Source organism: Cheilinus undulatus, linkage group 14 (assembly GCF_018320785.1).
Source record: "Cheilinus undulatus linkage group 14, ASM1832078v1, whole genome shotgun sequence".
Classification (NCBI taxonomy): domain Eukaryota; kingdom Metazoa; phylum Chordata; class Actinopteri; order Labriformes; family Labridae; genus Cheilinus; species Cheilinus undulatus.
Window position 1 is genome coordinate 31,480,480 of NC_054878.1, and position 12,390 is coordinate 31,492,869.

At 38.1% G+C, this 12,390-nt stretch overlaps 1 protein-coding gene across 2 annotated transcripts in view; it reads left to right on the forward strand.

Moving 5' to 3' along the window:
- LOC121521202 (beta/gamma crystallin domain-containing protein 1-like) overlaps nt 1-12,390 on the forward strand; it is a 56,474-nt gene that overhangs the window by 13,561 nt on the left and 30,523 nt on the right. For both annotated transcript variants that reach the window (XM_041804977.1, XM_041804976.1), the window contains 4 exons: nt 209-327; nt 3,183-3,339; nt 5,916-6,055; nt 10,825-10,951. In XM_041804977.1, coding sequence (XP_041660911.1) covers nt 209-327; nt 3,183-3,339; nt 5,916-6,055; nt 10,825-10,951 — 543 coding nt within the window. The remainder of the gene's footprint in view (nt 1-208; nt 328-3,182; nt 3,340-5,915; nt 6,056-10,824; nt 10,952-12,390) is intronic.

Sequence of the window (12,390 nt, forward strand, 5' to 3'; positions counted from 1 at the left end):
TCGGCTTTACAAACAGCATAAACAGAAAGCCCTACGTGAGTGTGTTCATGCTGTCAGCTTAACATAAATAAAAATAAGCCTTTTCTCTGACAATAACAGAAGGAACAGTACAGTGTCTGTCCACATTCAGTGAATCATGATTTAATGTGATGGAACAGGCATGGAATATTGCATTTTCTTGAGCCTGCCCCTTCATTCCTCTCCACAGATGGTGTTATTTGAGAAAGCTCAGTTCAGTGGCCAGGCGTTTGAGATTTACAGGGACCTAGCAGATGCTACCTCTCTGCAGCTCTCACCTCTCATATCTGTGAAGGTGGTAAGAGGATGGTGAGTAACCAACTGTAGTGTGGCTCTAATTAGTGCCAAGGGTTTTCGGGACACTGGTGTTGCTTTGTTGAAGGTCCTGGAAGAGCCACAAAATTAATTTAATGAAATATCATCCCTGAGAGGTCCATACTGTCCAATTATATTCCTGCTCTAATACTCCTTCCTGTAAAAGTCCCCTTGGTCATTTCTTTTTAATGAACAGTTTGTCAGCACTGCCCACAGTTCAAATTGTTTGTGTTCTTGGGGTAAGGCACCACGGTTGAATGAATTCCCCTCCTCATTAAAGATCTGCATACCCATTTTTAAATTATTTTAAATCCGGCTTTGCTTATCTGCTTGTAGTCATGCTTTGCTGGATCATTGCTAGATTTCTGGTTGTTTGTACACCCATTTTTTGGAGGACTTAGAGGTAAAAAGACCTTGCAGAGATGGTGAACTCCAACCTAGCGTCGATCAGAAACATAGAGTAATTTGCTACAAAATGCTTCTGTCAGATCTCCACAGGCTACACCTAACATCTGACCTAGTTCTTCAAGTTTTTACCTTAAAGTCCCTGTACAGTGAAATCCAAAGTCTGTGTCTTAACACACTAGTAGGGCCCTAGATTTCCGTGTTAATGGAAGTGCAGACAGAATCGCGGAATTGGCCAATAAAAACGGAATCTACTATTTAACATGGAAATCATGGAAAATGAATGAATTTGACTGAAATACCTTTTTTTTTAGAAAGAACAACATATATCTGGGAAATATGTCCCAAGGGAATCACTAAAGCATGATTTGAGCATGTGTTTGTGAAGCGTCACTTCACAAATACTCAGCGCGCCCCCTCCTAAACATAAGAAAGCATGTCAAAGCAGCTGCACGAAACACCGGCAAACATTATGTGGCTCAACATGGGGCAGTACAGTGCGACGTAATGTTGCACCTACAAAAAAACTCATCCGTGCTTCGAGTTATTTTACCTCACCACACCAGAGAGTCACGGAGAGAGAGAGAGGTGTGTCTGTGCGCGAGGCACATAGCTGAAGTCACAACTTGAAAACCTGCTCACCCCTCGGAGGCTTCAAACTCGAGTCGGACGGACTGGAGATTTTACTAAGTCCTGTAGTCTAATGATGCCTAACGTGCCTAACGAGCCAGTACGTGTCTGTATTAGCATAGCAGTCTGATATTAGGGAAAAAGACAAACAGCGATGTATGGCAAGATGATGAGAGAACGATTACAGTCAGGAGTAGAACACAATGCAGCATCAAACTGCATGGACTGTTACAGACTGTGGGAGTAAAGAAAACTTTAGGTAACAGGTTTACTTTTACCATTTAACTTTAATGTGACCTTCTTATTAAGTCACTATCACCCTGTGCTGAGAGAACAGAAGGATTTCTTCATTTACATTATAAACACCAGTAAGGATGTGATTATACACGTGGATGTGTCTTAAATTGTTGGAAATATCTGACTTTTATACTGGTTTAATTATTTTATATCAGCATTATCCAAACTGTGGCTCATTCAATAAATTTAAGGTAATTTGTATTTAATTAGTGAACATTTAATTCGTTTACATAAACAAGACACTCTTTTTTATGGAAAAATTAGTGTAAGGTTAAAAAACAGAAATCCAAAAAATTAAAATGGAATTTGGAAAAAAATAAAACGGAATTTGGCAAACAAACAAACAAACAAAAAAAACCCTGATTTTATAGGGCCCTACACTAGATATGTTGAAATAAGCTTGCTGAAACCATGTGAAAACAGTGGGATCTATGTGTGACTGAATTTTGGATTTAGACCATTTGAAAGTTTTTCACCTCTTTCCTGGCTTGGTTTAATTTGGGCAGGGCAAATATGGCAGTCAACTATGTTACCAGCTGCTAATGCTACAATGATATAAAATCACCAAAACAGTTCATCTCAATACAGTCTGTTGTTATCTGATATCACTGTGTTCATTTAAAGTTAACAGCCAGCTACAGGCTGTGTTTTTGGTCATTGTCAGTCAAATTTCCCAAATCTATCAGCCATGGTGGCCTACAGGTCATTTACAGTGTCATACCAGAGGTATTTGTTCCAGAAAACAGTAAATTTAACCCCCAACTTTTGAGTCTCTGCTCTGGCACAGAGCCAGGCAGTTTCTGGAAGAAATGTTGCATAATTTTCTCAATATGTACTACTGACCATCCAGTGTTCTCAAAACCAAACTACTGGCCAGTGTCATGTTGTTGGTAGAAAGCTTGGTCCAGCTTATTTCGGCTTTTAGTGCTCAATTTTTTTACTTGGTACTTACTGATTTGAAAACATTTTTAAAAAAGTGCAAGTACACAAAAAAGACACTAAATTAAGGTATTTTATGTAAAAGTAATAAGTTACATTTCCCCCCAGCAACTGGAGAAATATGTAGCTTTATTTAGCACAGGCATGAGGATATAAACCTGCAGGGAGGGCCAAAGACTGGCGTTGCTAGCACTTGCTAACATTAGCACACTAAATTACATAATTTCTCCACTGACCATCTTAAATAATATGTGCCAAGTAGGCTTGTCAGGTAGTCTGGATTTTAATATCCTCGACTAGCAAATTAATCTCTGATGAACTTTTAGTTACGGTATCTCTGTTGTGTTGTTTAAATGTAAAAAAGATACTACAGAAATACAGTTAAACATCTATTACTTAAAAATGAGTAGTCATCGCAGAAATCACAAGTGGAAACATAAGGATACAGAAAATAATTGCTATATGTATTTAGGTGTGTGAGCATACAAACTTAAACTAAAATGAGCATTTCTTTATGTATTTATTATTTTTATACATTTAATCCAGCTGAGTAATTTCTCTATCTGTTTTCACAACAGCTGGGTCCTCTACGAGAAGCCTGACTTTCAGGGACGCTGCATCGCTCTGGAGGAGGGGGGCATTGAACTGACAAATATGTGGGCTGAACCAGTGCCTGGAACAGAACCACAGAACAACCCACCAATGCATATTGGATCCATTAGACTGGCTGTTTCGGTGAGTGCTGTGAATAAAAATCATCACATTTGACCTCCAGTCTCTCTCTGTCTACACAAGTTTTACCTCAGAAAGTCTGAAATGTAGCTTATGTGGGATTTTTGGCTTGATTAGTCTTTTTGGTGAGACAACCACCAGTTCTGATTTTAGAGTCCGTTGATGGCCCAGACAAAAACGCACACATGCTCCTCTAACCAGCGCTCATCATCTTTATGTTAAAGATAATATGGCATTAACAAAAGACTGCTAAACTTGCTAAAGACCATGTTGACTGGTTGTGAAGTGTTAAGACTCTAACTAAAACCTCATTTGTGCTCTTTCAGCATGCTATCTAAGCTAACAAGATGACCTATGGTGTCCTCACTCTGACTCCAGAAAGTTTACACTCAACTCAGTCACAGCCAGCAGAGTAGGACATACAGGGCTGCTCTGCTAATGAAGTTAACCAGTGTTAAAAATCAGAGATCATGCAGCATAATGAAGTGCAAAGAGAACTTACATTACTAATTTAGTTTTAGTTTTTTAGTTTTCAAAGGAATTATGAATGCAAGGCTTGGCAGCTCAGCAAGAGTGAGTGCTGTCCGATGGGGCCCCTTAGGAGGGGTTTCATACTGTCATTGCAAACTTTGCACGTTTTGAGCCACTGCTGTTGGTCAAAGTTTTTCAGCTTTTTTTTTAAGGGGGGGGGGGACACTGCCCTGGGGGCCTTAACCCTTTATAGGGCACTCATATTTTTTCATTGTTATGGAAAAAAATCAAGGTCAACTAAATGACCATGTATGGGTCCTTACCCATTTATAATAATAAAAAAAAAAAAAGACATTAAGTGTATGCATATTAAGATGTTAACAATGGAAAATGAACACACAAAAGCCTTGAGTATTTACTTGCACATTAAAAAGTTATTTAAATACAAATTCTAATTAATTCTAAAAGACAAAGTGAAGCTGCCTTTAGATGCTGACTGCTTTTAGAGGCAAGGCATGACTAGCTTCATAATACTGTATAATGGTGGTACCACCAGTTTTATCTTATAATTCCAACAGGAGACCCACCTATGATAACCACAATAACTATAAAAATTTTAGCAGTGATGAGGCTCACAATAAAAATTAGAAATGATTAATTCCATTTAGGTTTAATAAACTCTTGTAAAACTCACTAAAATCACTTATATTTTAGTATTTATTCCACTTATTTTTCTTTATAATTCAACCAGAAGATGTAAAAAAACATCACAATTATTGACTGTCTAAATTAATTTAAACAAAAATAGGATTCAGAAGAAAAAAACTGATATAACCACCTAAGTATAATAAAACTGTTAAAAGGATATAGAACTAACCAATATTTAGCATTTTTATTCTTAAAATGTCTTTAAATTAGTCAGATTTACCACTGGGTCACTCTTTAATATTTTACAAACCTTTGGCGACATCCAACTATGCTATGAGTCCTATTATCCTACACTATGATAAGTTATTTTTCAAGAAAATACCCTTTGTCTGGTTGGTATAAGTCTTTTAATATAGACAGCATTTTACACCCCTAAATGGGTGTATGTCCAAATATGGTTCCTCCTTTTCCACACTGAAATTTCAGCACCTGCTAAAAAATCCCAAAACAAAACCTAACATGCCATTTAATTCTACTATTCACTTTTATAATGTGTAAGTTTCATTAACATATCATGACTAGTTATGATTTTAGGGGCATTTATTTAGTACATTAAAAGACATAAAACTGCATTTTTTTAGTTTTGGAGGAAACAGGAAGCTTGAGATGCTCTGGGCCACTGCTGATAGGTCAGATGCTGTGTTGTCACTTTCTGATGTTGACTGATCTCCACTGATTGGCTGAGAAAACTCATCTGGTTTTACTGTATCAAAGAGATTTCGGGGAAGCCACAAAGAGAGTCTACCGAACTGACCAAATATAGAACCTTGCCCCATAAAGGGTTTAGCAGTTGCCTGCCTTGCCTGTTGACAAGCAGCAGACAACCATCATTTAAAACTGAATATCTGTTGGGGATGATAGTTACTATGATATATAAATCTCACCTTACATTGCATAAATATGCCAAATTTTGTTTTCCACAATTGTCTCAAACCTCTCTGTCTTGTAAATGTAATATCAATAATTTGTTTTCATCGAGTTAAATTTCACTTTGTTTCTTGAAATTAATTTTGTTTTTGTTTTGTCTCTTCTATTGTTCCCTAATTTTCTTGAGGTGTTTGATGTCTGTAAAGCTTAATATTAAGGAAAATGCTGTAAATTCAGCAGCAATCATCATTTATAAATGCATCTTCCTTGCTGAACAGTAAAAATAAAGACTAACGGTACTCTTTTCCTCAGCTCTCTGATGCACTATCAGTTTTTTTTTCTCTTTGTTCACCCAGCAGACAGGAGATAAAAGAAAAGCCATGTTACTGTAGAAAATTACTTATTTTTCAGGGTTAAATATTTGGGAAATGTCTGGGATATGTTTATTATGCTGCTTTAGTCTTTATTTTGTTGTTTTCACAGCCTACTTTAGACCACTACTGATAATTGCTGTTTGGTTCCTCTCTCTACAGGATTACAGCCTCCCCCATATCGATCTGTTTACTGAACCAGAGGGCCGCGGCAGAGTAACACCATACCACGACGACACCATCGAAACAGGCTCGTTTGGCATCCCGCTGAACACCGCCTCCATCCAAGTGCACTCTGGGGTGTAAGTCTGAGCACATCTTTGTGATTGAGTTCTGGCAAAGCAAGCATGGCAGTGACAAACAAGCTGCTGAAATCAAATCATTAGTGAGACACATGGCTGAGTTACTGTGATTGATTAGTGGGAGATGGGTAGCTATCTAAGGATTGGGTTTTATTTTAAATACATTTAGGTGGTGAAGAATAAAGAGATAGTCAGTCAGTTGTAGCAGCATAGTTTAAAGTAACTAATGAGACAGCCGCAGGTTTCTACATTGATTTTGTTATTGTTAATCACTGGGAGAGCTACCAGAAAAGTAGACTTCTGTCTTCCTGCTGTGCTCAATGTGGAGCTGCTTTTACTAATGAGATGTTCTCAGCGTACGTCTTGACAAACAGCTGAGAGATAATAACCATTACTGTGTTCCTCATACTTTTTCTTTGGTTTGACTCTCACTGGTTTGTCTGCTCAGGAATGTCTGTCCTGCCTTTGCATGTTGGAAAACAGAGAGTGGGTGTGCGGGGCACTAGGATCATAGAGCACAGAGGTGGAGACTAGACGGAGAGCGAGAATCAGACAAAGGTGTGGAGAGAATTTGGCATAGGGGAGAATCCTTTTTTTCCACGTGAGAGGTGTAGGCATGCAGGACATTTTTCGCCCTGCCCCACAGAGAAGTTAACTGCAGCAGATGCTTTTTTTTTTCCCACAGTTATTTCTGTGGGTTTACTTTGGCACATTTCTGAGAAAGCTGACATTGTGGAGGTTTTTTTCAGCGTGTCTCAACATTTTGACAAAACTAATTGCTGTCGTGTCACTACTTAATAGGAGTTATTCTGCTTCTGCAACAAGTGGAATAACCAGAGATGTAACAATACATTCAACTAGGAGTGTCTAGCTTTCCATAACTCGTGATTTGATTAAGTGATGTTGCTGGGTGAACAATTTTACATCTGATTAAACACAAATTATGATTATGATTGGGTAACTATAGTCTTATGTTGAGTTAACACCCAGATAACAGTGAAAATCACACACTTTTTAAGATAGGACTGCAGCAGCAGTTGGTAAACAGTTTGAATTTGGTTTATAGACTGTAGCTAATGTTAGCAGTGCTGGCATCTTTTCTGGATAACATCCACATGTCTGTGCAAAGTATCAACAATCAGTGCTTCAGTTGTATCCAAGTATATCCTAACACAGCCTGCATGCAACTTTATCCCCATTGTCTGGATTAAAATAGTGTGTAACAGCGCTGTTCCTATGAGATGCTATCAGTGCTTTTATTATTTACAGTGGATTAAAGAGCCTTGTGGCTGTATGGCAGTAGCCATTAAGCACAACTACAGGTGCAAGTCCTGGTGGGTGGCTGCATTACAGTTTAAACATTTGACCAGGACTGTGAGCCAGAACTAAAATGAAAGTAATAATAATATCTAAGGCTACAGACAGCACTGAAAGACCCTCGACCCTGGCACAAGTTGGGGTGTTTTGCAACCGTGGCTGCAAAACCACTGTTGGGTGTTTGTTAACCATACAGTGTGCTGCAGCACACTAGAAAGGCCATGTAATTCCTTTCAGGTCTGTCATTAAATCAAAATAATGAGCATATTGTACTTTGTGTATGAGGTGGTACTGGCTATTGGTGGTAGTATGATACAGAGAGTTGCCAGTATGTAGAAATTTTCTGTCTAGGGTGTAAAATGGCTTTTTCAGGTTGGTGGCGCTACTGCAAACCCTCACCCTGTATCGTTCTATTTAGTCTGTCAAACTTGTTACTTGTTGTATTCTTTTATTTTTAAATCAATGATTATTTTTCTTTCTATTGTGTTTTTCACTGATGAACTTTGATGTTTTTGTGAAGCAGATGTTTTTAAGAGTTACACCAACTTCCTGTCTGTTTAGATCTCCATTATGTCTAAAATGAACCAAAAAATCTGAAGTCAATAAGTTCAAATCTCTCAGACTAGTTTGTTAAAATGCAAAAGCTGTGAATCAGTGAGAAAACCAAAATTTAACTTTTATCTGTTTGTGGTCAGTTCCTGTACATTTTAGAGGATGGTCCCAAGAGACATTTTTTTTTATCTATGTCTGATACATATTTGTACTGATTCTCATGCATGTAGCTCTTACCCAGTCCCCTGTCTCATGTTTGGGGCCACTGTGAGGCCCCTGGGCATTGGACTGGCATGATTCGACTATCAGATAAGAATTTCCACAAGGGGACAATTTTCTAAAACGTTTTTGTGAGCTTTGCGGTATGTTAAGGCCCCAAAACAAGACAAGAAAAAATAAAATAATAATAATTTGAGCAATTTCAAAAGGGTCCTTGCACCAGTTGGTGCTTGGGCTCTTATAATAATGATAATAATAATAATAATGATAATAATAATAATAATAATACATTATTTAAACCAGCTAGTAATTCTGGTTTAGCTGGCTAATTGTGGATCCCAATCTTGATTTTGATTTTTTGGGTCACAGTGCTGTTCAAAGTCCAATATTTATTCAAGGTGATTCCAGATTTGCTAAATTCAGCTTCCAGTGCTAGTGTTGGAAAACCTCTGATGTGTTGACATGGTCAAAAAAAAAAGAAGATGATTGGCACTTGTGAAGCAAACAATGAGACAGCAGTGCGTGGAAAAGGACGCATTTCAGCCCAATGCATTTAAGCTTGAGGCTTTCATCACTGTTTCAACAATACCAGTTGGTGTGTTGCTATTTAAGATATTTATCTCACACCCACAGGTATCTTTGAAATGCTGATAAAAGCCTCGGGCTGAAACGCAAGCCAGTCTACTTCTGTTTTTTCTTTAAATTTATTTTATTTTTAATTTTGCTATGGTTTGTTCTTTGAGCCAGCACCAATCTACCCGGAGGAGAGATGTACATCAGAAACCTGCCAGTGAATAATTGTTGTTGCTGTTGTTTCAGTTATTTCAACTTTGGGTGGCAGTATATGAAGTGAGCTTGGCAATTTTAATCATTCCTGTTCTTATTAAGATCATTCTGACCCATTTCTTTTTTTTTGTGCAAAAATATTGAATTCCCTGGGTCTGGCTTCCTCTTCCCTGGGGGATTTAAGTCAAAGTTTCCAACAATGAAGACAAGACAGGCTGATTGTGCTGATGCTCCATAGACAGTACAGGCATTAGTATGTCAGACACAGTTGCACATTACTGATGCAGAGAACTGGCTGAAATTAGCAGCATGACTGACAAGCCAGGCCTGACACATCCTCTGCTGCATTGGTGTACCATAGAAGGTTGAGAGGGTGGGAGGGAAAACTGCCAGCAGCAGGTTTGCCAAACTCAGTTTGACTGCTGATGAAAATGTAGATCAGACAAAGTCAATGATGATGATGGTGAATTGAGTTTTTCCACAAACCCACACAAAACATGTAGTACAACAGAATCACTATATGGGGTTCATAATACAAGCAATCCTAAACTTTTTAGTTTCCCAGTACTTACAAAGACGTGGTCAAAGTCACTTCTGTATTAATAAGATTATTTTATTTAAATTCTTTTTAAGTTTTAAAAAGCACAAAATGTCCTGCCTCCTGATTTTTGTTGAGATGCTATAGTTAAGGAAAAAAAAAAAATATTTCTTTACAAAAAGCAACACTAGGGTGCTACTGCTTCTGCTACTCCCTTTAGAGACAGATAGAAAATGCCTTCCTCTGCTAGAGATGTTCTAATACCTCCCAGTGCAATTGAAATTCAGACAAATTAACACGGTTTAAATTGATTTGATGAAATGCATACAGCAGTATGCTTTCTCGAATAGCAGGGGAGGCAGTCTGCCTCTGGCAGGTTGGGTTTGGCATCAGTAGCTGAAGCAATACAACAGACAGGGCTGTGAAAAAAACATTTTTCCCCTTCCTGATTTCTTGTAATTTTTATGCATATTTGTCACACTTTAATGTTTCACGTGATCAATCAAAATTTAGTATTAGACAAAGATAAACTGAGTAATTACAAAATGCAGTTTTTAAATGAAGATTTAATTTATTAGGCGGAAAAGCCATCCAAACCTACCTGGCCCTATGTGAAAAGTAACTGTCTCCATATCAAACCAATAATTATGTGTAATTAACCACATTTTTTGGAAAGCTTACTTCAGTTTCACTAGCCGCACTCCTGATTACCTGATTACCACCAGGCCTGTTGAATCCACAAATCACCTAGAACCTCTGTAACCAGACAGTTTCAAAATGCACCTGTCTCAGTCAAAAATAGCCCATGTTTGCTTGTAAGTTTACATCTTTCAGCGCCTTAAGGCTGGCATCGTTTTTTTGAATCAGTTCCACAGCAGTGACTAAATCGAAATGGGATTATTTTCTCCTCTGCCAAAAACTCACGTCTGATGCCTGACATGCTGCCTTGTGAAGCCGCACACAGGCTCACAGTGCCAGAGGTATAGAGGCAGAGCTTCAACAAAGGTTTCTTCAGTTGAAAATGAGGAGCATAGTGAAAACGTTTGTATTGAAAATATTTTAATCTACGACAAAAGGCTTTTGTTCTCTGCTGTAGATCTATGACTCATGTCTGAGACAGATATGAAATACAGAGAATAAGTACTGCTTTCACTGAGTAACTGTAACAGCTTTGACCTAAAATATCTCAGCTCAGTCTGTTGAAGTAGAGTCGAGGAGTTTTTCATTTTTCTGATTCATAACAAGCCATGCCAGGTCACGATTCAGAATTATTTTAAACCAGCCTGGAGGCATAATGCAGAGGGAATTTTTTTTAATGCTGAAATATAATGATGGTGGGTGTTTCTCTTTCCTTCAGGTGGCTGGTATTCAGTGACCCCGGCTTTCAGGGAATGGTAGCTGTGCTTGAGACTGGTGTGTATCCCTTCCCCGAGACCTGGGGCTTCCCATCGCCATTTGTCGGGTCAATTAGACCACTAAAAATTGTGAGTATTTCTGTGCAGTTTGTTGTGTTCAATGCATGGGATGTTTGCTGAATGTAATGAGTTGCTGTTTTAAGCTTTGCAAGCATCATTATTCTGTGGCAGTGTTTGTCTTTCCACCACTGTGGTCCAGACTAAAATATATCCACAACTGTCAAATGGATTGCCATTATTTTTTTTTTTTTAAGAAATAATGAAATAATGAAATTAATTATTGTTACATTTGGTTCAGACAGTCATGTTACCTTGAGTATGAATCAGAATAACTGTTTCGATGTAAATATATCTTGTATTTAAGCTTATGCAAATACATGAAATGTCAGTGATATGATGAGTGATGAGTGGTCGGGATCTCTTTTACCTCTGAGCAGGTCTTTAGAGCTCAACTACCATTTATTTACCCAGTCTGTTTTCACTTACCCCACTAACAGGAAACTAAAGTATCCTGCTGGTTTTTGTTTTTGTTCAAAGCCTATAAATGCTTTTCATCTTTAATTTAAAGCTCTTTGCTAAAATATTGCACACTCAAACCTTGCATGCAGAATCTGTGGTGTTTAGTTTGTAGTCATGGTGAAAATTGTGCAAATTGTGCTGTGCTGCAATGAAAACAAGCAGTGAGGATGAGCCTGTGGCTTGTTCATTCCTTAAAAAATCACACTGGATCCTGACAGAGAGTCTCATTTGGCACCAGCTAACACATCATGGCACCATGCAAAGTTAGAAGGACGGAGAGCAACTTTTAATTCAGTCTCTGTAACAGGGCTGTGAGGACAACCTTATGCCTGTCTATTTATACCGTGGTTGATATCTTATTACTGTAATTAGCAGCGTGTCTGTGTGTCTGTCTGCGTCTACTTGCACCATTTTTCCAGTTGTCCTTGATAGAAGAAAACTTCTTAAGTGTACTGGTTGGAAACTGGTGCCATGAAAAAATCATAAATATGTACAGATTTTCTATAAAATCACAAAGTCCTCATTTAGGTACTTCTGCTGTATTCCTTTTACCTCGGAAGCTGAATGTCGGGGCTTGGAATGACGTCACACACAAGTTGAATGCATTCCACTCATCTACATAATAAACAGGAAACTCACAGTGCAAGAGAGGGAGAGAGAGAAGGGAGGGGGGGCGATCGAGTGAAAGAGAAGGAAGAAGCAGGCGCTGCTTTGATAAGTTAATCACCCGTCTAAATGACTTTGACTGATGCAGAAAAAAATGCAAAAAATCAAAGCTGTTCTAAAAAAATTATGATGGGCAAAAGTTTAGGCGCCGGAGAGTAAAAGTGATTAGCAGAACATGAGCCTAATCTTCTTTTTAACTTGTGAAAAACTGATGAAAAAGCCGACTCAGTGTGCAAATACCTTAAGACAGCAAACTAAACACATTTAATGTAGGATTTCTTCACTTGACTTCAATGACCTAAAAGAAGATGTCAGAATTCCTC